Source organism: Ceratotherium simum, chromosome 26, assembly GCF_057802395.1.
Source record: "Ceratotherium simum simum isolate JZ-2026a chromosome 26, ASM5780239v1, whole genome shotgun sequence".
NCBI lineage: Eukaryota > Metazoa > Chordata > Mammalia > Perissodactyla > Rhinocerotidae > Ceratotherium > Ceratotherium simum.
In genome coordinates this window covers 10219083-10232063 of record NC_141925.1, presented here as the reverse complement: position 1 = coordinate 10232063, position 12981 = coordinate 10219083, and the positions used below count along the sequence as shown (strand labels likewise).

At 44.3% G+C, this 12981-nt stretch overlaps 1 protein-coding gene and 1 long non-coding RNA gene across 2 annotated transcripts in view; one reads left to right on the top strand and one right to left on the bottom strand.

The window, feature by feature from the left end:
- The first annotated feature begins 7263 nt into the window (after positions 1–7263).
- The window catches only part of GSPT1 (G1 to S phase transition 1), a 31009-nt gene continuing 25291 nt past the window's right edge, over positions 7264–12981 (top strand). Inside the window, exon 1 of the mRNA XM_004438062.2 lies at positions 7264–7852. Coding sequence (XP_004438119.2) covers positions 7486–7852 — 367 coding nt within the window. The 5' untranslated portion in view covers positions 7264–7485. The remainder of the gene's footprint in view (positions 7853–12981) is intronic.
- The window catches only part of LOC147913563 (uncharacterized), a 43195-nt gene continuing 39976 nt past the window's right edge, over positions 9763–12981 (bottom strand). The window contains exon 3 of the long non-coding RNA XR_015548515.1: positions 9763–10982. This is a non-coding gene — a long non-coding RNA (uncharacterized LOC147913563). The remainder of the gene's footprint in view (positions 10983–12981) is intronic.

Genomic DNA, 12981 nt, shown 5'->3' with positions numbered 1-12981 from the left:
ATTAGGTATTATAAGTAATCTAGAGATGATTTAAGGTATAAGGGAGGATGTGCATACGTTATATGGAAGTACCATGCCATCTTATATAAGGGACTTGAGCATCTGCAGCCTTTGGTATCTGCAGGGGTCCCAGACCGCATCCCCTGAGGAAAACCAGGGATGACTGTACTTAGCAAGAACAAAAACCCTACTGAGGACTCAGTAGTTTCACTTCTGAGTAGTACTGAACACTGTAACTGATTCCCCAGCACCTATCTTTTGCTTTGGATAGATGATTTGTCTCTAGACCAGTGGTTCTCGAGCTTGGCCTCACATAGAGGCCTCAGGTAGGATGTATTTAAAATGTATCAATGCCCAGGTCCTACCCAAGATCAATTAAATCAGAGTCTAGAGATGGGCTAGGTGTAAAGTTCTTCCAGGTGATTTTAATTGGCAACCAACAGTGTAAACCACTAGTTTAAGAGATCCCCTTTCCCCAATGAGATACCACTTCACACCCATTAGGATGGCTATTATTAAAAAACAAAAACAAAAAAACAGAAAATTACCCAATTGCTGAGGATGTGGAGAAATTGGAATCCTTGTGCATTGCTGGTGAGAATGTAAGATGGTATGGCCACTGTGGAAAACAGTATGGCAGTTCCTCAAAACCATCCTGCAGATATTTGTACACTCATATTCACAACAGCATTACCTGCAATAGCCAAAAGGTGAAAGCAACCTAATGTCTATTGACAGATGAATGGATAAACAAAATGTGGTATATATAGACAATGGAACCTTATTCAGTATTGATATACACTGCAACATGGATGAAACTTGAGGACATTATGCTAAGTGAAATACAGTATTTGTCACTATAGGATTCCACTAATCTGAGGCACTTAGGTTAGTCAAATCGTAGAGACAGAAAGTAGAATGGTGGTTGTCAGGGGCTAGGGGAGGGGAGAATGGGGAATTAATGTTTAATGGATAGAGTTTCAGGTTGGGAAGATAAAAAGTTCTGGAGATGGGTGATGGTGATGGTTGCACAACAATGTGAATGTACTTAATGCCACTGAACTGTACACTTAAAAATGGTTGAAGTGGTAAATTTTATGTTATATATATTTTACAACAATAAAAAGAGATCTTTTCAAGAATGGGTGTGTGACTCAATTCAGGTCAATGACATGGGAGGAGATACCTTCTGGAGGACTTCTGGAGAAAGTTTCCTCATTCCTAGAAGAGAGCTGCAAGATGAGATGCTCTCTCTTGTTTCTCTGGACTTGGCATCTGGAACTCTTTCTTTCATCTAGAACTCTGCAGCCATCATGGGACCAGCCCGAAGATGAAGCAGCAGACAGACGGAAAGATGTAGGTCCTTGATGATGTCATGAAGCTATTGAGCCAATGGGCTAAGAAGTCAGTCCTATCTTAGGGTTTTTTGTTATATAAGTAATACATTTCTTATGGTTAAATCCAGTTTGAATTGAAATTTCTGTAACTTGCTTCCGAAAGGATCCTGACACTTGTGCAAGTACTGGTGGTATAACAAAAAAATTGGAAATATCCTAAAAGTCTACCAGTAGGGAAACGGGTAAATTGAAGAGAGGTATAAAAATAGATGGAGTTACTCCTTAGCAGTTAAAAGGCAAATATATGGTGTGAAAGACAGGTTTGTATATTATATGTAAATTTTAAAACAATACAGTGTATCTTTCATTGATTTGCATGTTACATATGTAAATATATTTTAAAATAGATTAGACGGATCACATTAAATATATGATCATGGTTGCCTTTTTTGTGGGGATAGAATGGGACTGGGATGGGGGTGAAAGAGGCGACACATGTATTGGAATTGTTTTATGAAATCTGATCTTAAAACATGAAACAAGGTGATAAGATGTTACCAACTGATAATTTCGGGATTCTATGTAGGTATGTGAGTGTTTGTGATTCTTTGTACTATTCTGTATTTATAAAATTCTCAAAGGTGAAAAAAAAAAAAAAAAAAACCCTTCCACAATGCTACCCCTGACCCAAACAAATTTATTAAGGAGGGCATGGGCCGGCCCTGTGGCTTGGTGGTTAAGTGCGCGCGCTGCGATGCTGGCGGCCCGGGTTCGGATCCCGGGTGCGCATCGAGGCACCACTTCTCTGTCCATCCTGAGGCCAAGTCCCACATACAGCAACTAGAAGGGTGTGCAGCTGTGACATACAACTATCTACTGGGGCTTTGGGGACAAAAAATAAAAAATAAATAAAATCTTTAAAAAAAAAAAAAAAAAGGAGGGCAGAAAAAAATCTTTCAGTAAAGACTTGGGAACTGAGGCTCAAGTCTGTATAATTACAAGTGGGCTCTAAGAGTTCAGAAAACATGGCTTTTTGTTAGTATGAGAGTTTTAACCTTTTAACATTTTTTGAAATAATTATAGACTCACAAGAAATTGCAAAAATATCACAAGAGGTCCCATGTTACCCATCACCCAGCTTCCCCCCATGGTAACATCTTACATAACTATAGTACACTATCAATACCCGGAAACTGACATTGCCACAATACAATTAAGTAGACTCTACACCTTACTAGGATTTCACCTGTTTAATCTTTCTTTTATTTTTAATGTCTTCAAATTACAAAAGCAATTTTCTCAGCAACTAATGAATGGATAAACAAGAAGTGGTACATCCACACAATGGAATATTATTTGGCCATAAAAAGGAATGAAGTACTGACACATAGCCAGCCCTGGTGGTCTAGTGGTTAAGATTTGGTGCTCTCACCTCCATGACCCTGGTTCATGTCCTGGTCAGGAAACACCCCCTTGCCCCACCCCGCCACCCCCATCTATTGGTTGTCATACTGTGGTGACTGCATGTTGCTATGATGCTGAAAGCTATGCCACCAGTATTTCAAATAGCAGCAGTGTCACCCATGGTAGACAGGTTTCAGTGGAGTCTTCTAGACTAGACAGCTAGGAAGAAGGAACTGACCACTCCTGAAAAAATTGACCATGAAAACCATATGAATAGCAGTAGAGCATTGTCTGATAGAGCGCCAGAAGGTGAGAGTGCAGTGCAAAAAGACCAGGCAGGGTTCTGCTCTGCTGTACACGGGGTCTGTAGGAGTTGGAATCGACTCCACAGGCACTAACAAACTGATACATGCCACAACATAGGTGAACCTTGAAAATATTATGCTAAGTGAAAGATGTCAGACATAAACAGTTATATATTGTGTGATTCCATTTCTATAAAATGACCAGAATAGGTAAATCCTAGAGATGGAAAGGAGACTGGTGGTTACCAGGAGCAAGGGGGAGAATGGGGAGCATGTTCCCATGGGAATGGAAACTGTTCCCACAACTGTAATGAGTTTCCTCCTGTCATGATGAAAATGTTTTGGAACTAGATAAAGGTGGTGGTTGCATAACACTGAGAATGCACTAAATACCACTGAATTGTTCCCTTTGAAATGGTTAATTTTATGTTACGTGAATTTCACCTCAATAAAATTTTTTTTTAAACAAAGCAATTTGCTTGTTGTAGGAAAATCCAATCCATAAAAACATAAAGTAAAAAATTGCAATTTCTTCTCCTTCCAGCTGCTCTCCTCTCCACATCCAATCCCATCCCACCAATAGAACTTCCATTAACTGTTTAATATGTATCTGTCCACACTTTTAGATGTTTTATAACATACAAAGAGATACATATGTTTCTTTCTCTCCCAAATGTTTACTGAGCACTTTATCCATGCCAGACAGTGTTGTAGGTGATCAGGATGAATTTTATCAGCGAATAAAGCACATAAATAATGGAATTAATTTTCAGGTAGGAGGAGATGGGCAGTAAGCATGGGAGTGAACAAGAATTTCAGACCATGATAAGTGCTGTGAAAAAACAAAACTAGGTAAGAGGGTAGAGAGGGATGTGGGTCGGTGGAGGGCCAGGGTGGCTAGGAGAGTCCTCTGAGCTGAGGACACAACATCTGAACTGAGTGACAACAAGCTACAGAGGTGAAGATCGAGGGAAAGAGCATTCCAGAGAGAGGAAAAAGCTAGATCGTTTTAAAGAAGTAGGATTGTACTAGATACATTGACCCACTATATATTCTACACATACTAGATATATTGCTTTCCCCTACTTTACCACATATTATAAATGTATTCCCGTGTTGGCACCTACCGTTTCACTCTTTTTAATAGCGGCATATTATTTCATAATATGGATATACCATCGCTTATTTAACCATTTCCCTGTTGATGGACATTTAGGTTGTTTCAGGTTTGGAGCTGCTGCAAAAATGCTGGGAAGGACAGCTTTTCACACTTGTGCTCATATTTCTGTAGAAAACATTTCCAGGTGTGGGACTGCTACATCAGTGTGCATTTGTGTGCATGCATTTTCACCTGGGAGAGCAGTGAGTTTTCATATCAACCTCCTATTTGGAAGCATAAAGGATAAACTCTTAGATTAAAAAAAACAAAACAAAGTACTGTGTAGTTGATTAAAAGGTGCAAATGCTAAGACCCTGATTCAGTTTCAAGGCAGAATAACTAAGGGAGGGTGGGAAGACTGCAGAGAACAAGAGAGGGACTACTAGGAACGCCAGCTGGTGGAATTTGCATCGGAAGATGGGAATTATCTGTTGTGAAATGGCTCAGACCTTGAACAAGCATAGCTTTTCAAAGTAAAGCTGTTGTCAAGCTAACCCTGTGTGTGCACCGCAGTGAATAGCAGGATGTCCTTGGAAAAACTCTTTCTTAAAGTTGATAGTCCTGTGTCTCAACAGCCCTAAATGAGTATAAAAGGGCAGTATGGTCCCAAACTCCCCATTGATTCATCCATTCATCCATTAAACATTTATTAAGCACGTTTTCTATGCCAGGCATTATATTGGGCATTGGGAATATAAAGAAGATGAAGAAAAGACCTCGACCTCAAGTTGCTCAGTCTTAGCACAACAGTAATTATCAAGAAGAGCTTCTCACTTGGAAAGTGCCTCACCCTTGGCAGGTCAATGCTTTTGAAAACCAGTGGAGTGGATTCTTTCCTGAATATCCATAATTATCCTATTCAGGGACTTGGAAGTTAATGACATCAACTGCTTTTCTAAGCCGCAGCCTTAGCAGTTTCTGTCTTTGTTCCTAGAAAAAGCGCCACGCACAAAGAAACTCTGCTAATTTAATTAGATGTGAAGAACTAACCTATCAGAGTGTGATCATCCAGCGCCCCACGGGTGATCCATCTTCAAGTATGGTATCCAGTGACAAAGTAGTTGGAGAAGGACAGTGTGGTTCACTATTTGAGTCAGCTGCTCATGTGGACATTTCTTAGAAGCAGGTTGGGGAGTACAAATCTTGAGTGAGAAGGTTCTTTATTTCAGACATATTGTATTTTCTTCTTGTTGTGACTATAAGATAAAAATATTTATCTCATTCAATAGCAATGCAGGTTTCCTATATATACCAATTGTCAATAAGTTCTCTCTCAATATGAGGGCAATCACTTAATATCAACTTTAAAGTGGGACACTCTTAAGAAAGATTCAGTTGGGTCTTCAGAAAACTATATTAATAGTTTTAATTAATAGGCTGCCACCAGAACTTTGTATTAATCAGAGGAATACATCATCTACCATGGGAAAAAAAAAAAAAAATCAATGCCCAGAAGATTTCAGGGAGCATGGACCACAGACCTGATGAGAAACTTAAAGCCAGCCTTATTATAATGGAGGTCTCTGGTTTCTTTACATTTATAGCTCTCAATTTCGCAAGTGTTATGTGTTAAAGAAAAAAAGCATACATAATATTTGCTAGTTTAATATTAAACACAATTTCAAATCACTTTAGCATAGGACTTGTTTTAAAAGGTAACTGACAGCTTTGTGTTTGACCTGTCTCATTAGCCTGAGTTCTCTTTCATTTTTAAAATATAAATGTTTAAAATCAAACTTCACATCTAGATGTAGATTTTAGACCTTAACAGGTTATTAAGAAACATCTATTCTCTGTGTGTTCATGCCTTTACTCTGTAATTTCTAGCAGGTTAGCTGCTCTGTCTAGACTGCTTGCAGAAAAAGATCAACAATATGTTTTTCTCTATCGTGGGCTCCATATGGGTCAATTATAGGAAAACTTAACCGGTGCTCAGAGCAACGTTATTTTCCTACTTCATGCAGTTGACCCTAAGTATTTCTCTTGCTTTTTTTTTCTCTTCCCGTGTTTACCTAAACGCAACCTGTCAGCGTGAGATGCAGTCAATAAAGTATGTACGAAGGGAATACTGGGAACACTTAAGCACACCCGACCATTCAAAAGAAAACCACTTAATAGCGCATAAAGAAGCTGGACGCAGCAAAATAACCCTATTGGTTGGGAACAGTTGGCTACATCATGGAATATGGCAATCCTCTGTGTAATTTGCTAAGCCCTTGGCCAGGAGGAGGAAGGGATGGAAAAGTTTGGGTGAAGGCTTTAAAATGACTAGTCAAACAGACGTGAGTCATTGCGAGTTTCCAGTTAATAATCCCCTGTGCCGGGGCAGAGGCTGGGCCCGGGCGCTTTATGAGCCACACTGCAGTTTAAGTTGTCATGTCTCACGGTTTTATTGTCTCTTTCACCAAATGAATATATAAAATGAAAGACGCTCTGAGTCGGCTTTAAAATGTAGGGCAAAATCTAGCTGGGGGCAGGGAGAAGGAAGGTGGAAAGAAAGAGAACAAGGTAGGGAGACTGTGAGGCGGAGAATGCAGAGGCTGGTGAAAAGGGAAGGAAGGAATTCTCAGGAGTTGAGAGCTGTTTGTCCCCGTGGGAACTGCTGTCCGTTTCCTAGCATCCTGTGCATAACAGGACGGAGTGGACCACCCCCATGGACTGAACGACTCGCGGTCCGCGGCCCGGCGCCGAGTCCTGCCAGGGCTTGCCCCCATCCCTGCCCCCACCCGGTGACAGGTGGGGCCGCCGAGCGGCCACCGGACCTCCGCCTCCTCGCGCTGCCTGCCGGGAGCCCGAGCCGCTTCCGGTTGCTCCTGGCCCCCGAACTCCGACTCCCGTCGGCCCCCGGGAAAACCGCAGCGGAGTCGCGCGGGCGCTGCCGGAACCTGTAGTTCTGTCCTCTGCCGCGCATCATAGCCGGAAACCGGGATAGACAGGGCCGAGAACTACCGAGGCGAAGGTACGGGTGGCGGCGAGAGGTCAATCCACGCCGGGCGTGGGGTTGGCGCTGAGGCAGTCGGAGGTGGTTGGGGTTGGGTGGGAGGAGATCCGCTCGCACACACGAGGAGGGTTGAGTCGCCGCCGCCGCCGTCGTCGTCGCCGCGAGTGCGGAGTGGGGACTGCAGCTGCCGCCGCGTCGACGCCGGGGACTGTGTCGCTAGCCCCCCGAGCCTTCTGCCTCGCCGCCTTCTCTGGGTCAGCGCGGCCTGCTCTTCCCCGGCCCGTCGCCCCCGCCTCCATTTCCCGCCCTCTCTTCACCACACACACGGCCCCCCCGATCATGGATCCAGGCAGTGGCGGCGGCGGCGGCGGTGGCGGCGGCGGCGGCGGCGGGAGCAGCAACGGCAGCAGCAGCAGCGACTCGGCGCCCGACTGCTGGGACCAGGCGGACATGGAAGCCCCCGGGCCGGGCCCGTGCGGCGGCGCCGGCGGCCCCTTGGCGGCGGCGGCGGCCGAGGCCCAGCATGAGCACCTCAGCGCGGCCTTCAGCCGGCAACTCAACGTCAACGCCAAGCCCTTCGTGCCCAACGTCCACGCCGCCGAGTTCGTGCCGTCCTTCCTGCGGGGCCCGGCCCAGTCGCCGCCACCCCCAGCTGGCGCCGCCGCCAGCAACCACGGAGCCGGCAGCGGCGCGGGAGGCCCCTCGGGTAAAGGGCCAGGGTTGGGCGGCCCCGGGACGCGGGGGGCAGCGGGGCTGCGAGGGCAGAGCAGCGGCCTGGGGGCCGGAGCCCACCGGGGATGGGGCTGGGGTGGCCTTCGGGAGGGGCCGGGGACGCGCGGCCCGGGGGCCCGGCGGCACGTGGGGCGCTGACAGCGGCGCCGGCAGCCCTGGGTGGGGCGGGCCGGGGCCGGGAGGCGGCCTGCGTGCGGCGGCCGCGGCGGGGGGCCGGGCGGGGCGGGAGCGGCGGGCCGGGGACGCCGGGGTCCCCCTCTCCCCTGGGGGGCTGCAGTCACCCTCTTGAAGTGGGACCGTATGGGACGGAGCGGGGGCCGCGGCGGGTCAGTGCCACGAGGCCTGGAAGTGAGGACAGATGGAGCCAGGAGCCGGTCGGGTGGCGTTGAGAGATCCGAGGAGTCAGGGAGGACGAATGCTCGGGTTTCCCTTCACTTTCGGCCGAGGCCAGACAGCGTCTCTCGCTGCACTTTCTATTATTGAAACTAATTACGTTTTAAGTATCAATGGCACCGAACCGTCCTGAAGGAATCCCAAGATGCATTGCAGTCTTGTGATCGGGCAGGAACTGTTGGCTATCAATACGAAGATCTTTTCACCCTTAGCATATTGTAGGCTTGTAAAGTTCACAAAGTGTCACAAAGTTAGAGTTTCTCACTTAATATTAATGTGTGTAGGAGACTACATTGATTCGTGTGCCCCTTTTCTTAGGTGGGACTTGGTCTTTTCTCCTTAGTGACACGTTTGAAATTTTCATTGTGTTAAAATTGTTAACCTTATTCAGGTTACTTGGTATAACTCACTCTTTTTCTATGTTCATGTGTATTAGTCTATTCAGACACTTGAGCATTTGTTATAACTCAATTAAGTTATAGTTGTCACGTGCCATTCTGACCATAGCTAGTAGACAGACTTTCTGTGGTTTCAAGTTAAGTTCCCTCTTTAAAAATCTTCCTGTATTTAGGGGCTGCTTAAGTGATAGCATGCTTTCAGGTACTGATTTTGTAGGAAGGAATGAACTGAAGTATTCTCCCCATATAAAGGTGCTTATTTTAGGAACTGTCAATATTGGCTTAAAGAGAAAAGGAAAGAAAAAGGCTGAATGTCCTTGTATTGTTCAGCCAGGGTATTGGTGGACTGGATCATAGAGGTTCCCAGCAATTTATAAGTGAGAGCAGATTGTTGATTTCTCTTTAATGCTCTATGTCCTAGTATTGTAGATAAGTTTACATCATGAAAGGGCTCTAGGAGTTTGGTTTCTTCAGAAACTTTTGCTACCGTTTTCTCTCTAGAGGCAAAAAGTTGCAAAGTATGCGTGTGAGCACACAGTTTGGGTTTGGTAGTTTTATTGGTATTTCTTTTACTTGTGTGGGCGGTTGATGTTTTCTCTTTGAACAAGGAAGCTTAGCTTTGATTTCTTTGCTTAGATCAAGCCATTTTGGCTTCCTAAACTAGTTCACTTACCACCTCCCAAAACTGCCTGTTTCCCCTTACCTTATCATGCAGATTCTTTTTATCCAGCCATTTTCTTTTTTGGCCCTCCCTCCTTACTCTGGAGCCACCAGCACCACTCTGGCTAGACCTAGGACTCCATTTCCAGCCTCTCTAGGCATCAGCCAAATAGTCATCAAGGGACAGCCATCCTTAGAGCAGTGGCCTGGAATGGTGGTCACTGCTGGGTGACTAGACATTACCTCTTATGCAGGAGGACTGTCTTTTCTCTTCCTGATATTTGTCAATTTGCAGTTTTACTCTTAATCCTTTTCTCTGACTCTGCTAGAAGTCGAAGATGTAAAAATGTGTAAGGAAGTGGTTGTTGGTAAGAAAAGTCCCTACATTATGGTCAGTTTTTTCTTTTTTATTAGATACCTCTTTAGGGGTTACTGACTTTACCAGCTGCTTCTACAAAATGCCAGTTAATGTTAAAAAAAAAAAATTATCCTCTGTAGGATGTCTTTTTGGAAAAGAATGGATTTTCTAAATTGAGGTCCAGAGTTATGTGAGACTGTTGGATTGTGTGTTCCAGCCCATTCAGGTCCAATAAAATGTCATCATCAGAGCAGAGAACTATGCTTGGAAGAAGCAGGGAAAAATTGGAAATAGCATTTAGATTGAAATTTACAAAGGGGGAACCATATAGGTTTGCAGGTTTTTTATAGTGAGGACACGGACAATAGGGCTAGCACATTTCTTTGTTAAGCCATGGCTGAAATTTGTGGTGCGTGTTTTCAAACTAGATACCAGGAGATCTCTTTTTTTTTTTTTTTAAAGATTTTATTTATTTTATTTTTCCCCCCAAAGCCCCAGTGGATAGTTGTGTGTTGTAGCTGCACATCCTTCTAGTTGCTGTATGTGGGACTCGGCCTCAGGATGAACGGAGAAGTGGTGCCTCGATGCGCACCCGGGATCCGAACCCGGGCCACCAGCATCGCAGCGCGCGCACTTAACCACCAAGCCACAGGGCCGGCCCCACCAGGAGATCTCTTGAAGAAGCCTAGAGATAAAGCACTAGAATGAATGACTTTTGAGACGTGTCTGTCTAGGATGAATATCTGTTATTTCTTCTGAAAACAGGCTAGTTTTTCTTTTTCTTTTCTTTGGGGGGGGAGTGGGAATACTTTCACTGGTGCTTGAGCAGTAGAGGAAGAAGCTTCTGCACAAAGTGTCATTCACCTTCACTGGAAGGCTGCTGATTATGCCTGTTTCCAGCCATCTCAAGTCAGAACTTGGGGTTCAGTGTTGACCTTGGATCTTTTTGAAAATTCAATGTAGGTTTCCAAAGAAATGATTAAGTAGAGCCCATTTAAATGTAATTAAGTATAATTCATTTAAGTGCAATTCTCCACAGATCCAAGTAAGTTGGCCGAGTGATGCTCTTTATAATTTTATTTATTTATTTTTTCCCCCAAAGCCCCAGTAGATAGTTGTATGTCATAGTTGCATATCCTTCTAGTTGCTGTATGTGGGACGCGGCCTCAGCATGGCCGGAGAAGCGGTGCGTCGGTGTGCGTCCGGGATCCAAACCCGGGCCGCCAGCAGCGGAGGACGCACTTAACCACTAAGCCACGGGGCCGGCCCAAGTGATGCTCTTTAAAGTAGAGCTCCTGAAATGAATGAAAATGTAGAAGACAAGGGTTATGTATACTAAAACAAACATTTTCTATGATAGAACGTACTTATTTTAAGTTCCAGTTTGCACCTAGTTCAGTCTTTTTTATTATTATATGAGAAACATGTTTAGTGATGTTAATCAGGGTTACTTGGTGTCTTAGTCCATTTGGGCTCCTATAACAAAATACTGCAGACTGGGTGGCTTATAAACAACAGAAATATATTGCTTACAGTTCTGGAGGCTGCAAGTCTGAGATCAGGGTGCCAGCATGGACGGGTGAGGGCCCTCTTCCCTGTTCAGGATAGCAGACTGCTGACTTCTTGTGTCCTCACATGGCGGAAGGGGCAAGGGGGTCTCTGGGGCCTTTTATCAAGGCACTGATCCCATTGGGGAGGGCGCCTCCCAAAGGCCCCACCTAATACCATCACATTGGGCATTAGGATTTCAACATACGAATTTTAGGGGACACAGACATTCAGACCATAGCACTTGGACTTGTAGAACAGCCAGAGCTTCTAAAGTAATGGTGTAGTGTTCTTTCCACCATCCCACCCCCTCACCTCTCAAAACTCTACCGCTAAAAAATGAGCATAGAATAAAACCAGCAGGCCTCGGTAGATCCTCAGAGGAGGATCTTCAAAAAGTAGCACATTGTATTGTGGAACTTGAATTTTAAAGAGAAAAATTCTGTTTTGTAGTGTTTGGTTTTTGCTGAATGCCTTTTTGTGGGGGAGGGATTTTCTACTTTTTTTTTAATGATTGAGGTACAATTCACACACCATAAAATTCACCTTTTTTAAGTATACAGTTTAATGGTTTTAAGTATATTCACAAAGTTATGCAACGATCACCACTTGATGGATGCTTGTTAATCACTGAGTAGTCTCAAAGGTGACCTCTTCAGGTGGCCCCCTGAGTAGAGAAGTTCCAGAATTAAAGTAATGGTTGTTTTGTCCAGAAGGGCTCACACACTGTAGCACACTTTATTATTACAGTGAATGATATCTGTTGATCAATAGAAAAATTTAGCTAGATGGTAGATGAGGTTCTTGACTTGAGGTTTGTTTTTCTTTTCCTTTAAGACTGAAATGCCTGCAATAACAATTCTAATGTGAAGGATTTTTCAGGCTTCGAGGGGTCAGTAAATGGAAGAGAGTAGGCAGAGGAGATCAGGGAAAAGTATTGTTCCTGGTCTGTTGCTTCTTTTCCTACCTAGTTTCCTATCTGGTTATTTCTTTTCCTACCTTGACTTACCAATTATTAGATTTTGGCTCGTTTCATGATTTCATATGCTTCAGTGGCTCGTGCAGGAGGATTTAGGGAACAAGGGAAGGCATCAACTAGTGCTGGGCCATGTGGAGCAGCTGTTGAAGCTGTTAGAGATTTTGATTGAGAATAAACCCTCTTTGGAGCAGGTTTTATTTAGTGCAGTTAGTACATAGCTTTTTGCGTTCTTTCGACGTTTGTTTATTTTTCACCTTTTCTGGAATTGTACTGCATGAAAAGACAGCAATTAAAATTTATCAGGGCAAGTCAGGGAACTATTGTAGAGGGCAGATTTTAAGCCTTGTTTTGCTTGTTTTTGTTTCCTGGGAGGAAATGTCTTCAAGTGTTAAAATAGTATTATTGTCGTTGTGGTTGAAGAGAAAGGAATGAAAAAGAGGTTTGATAACCTTTTGGGGTGAGTTAGCAGTATTAGAATGGAATTTTTTGAGATGTGAATCTCTGGTTTTGCTCAGGTATATGCATAGCAATTAATGAACAAACATCAGCCTGCCTGCAGAATGCAGGATACTGTGCCAGGCACTTGAAATGACACCACCAAGATGAGTAAATGGTGGTCCTCAAGGAGGCTAGAAAGGGGTCAGCTACCCAATGTACCCTACATGACATGAAGACACAGCATGGCAAGAGGACCACACAGAGGTCGGTAGAGGGCTCTCAAAGCACAGAAGAGAGTTGTTCACAGGTTCCCTTGTGTAAATAATTTC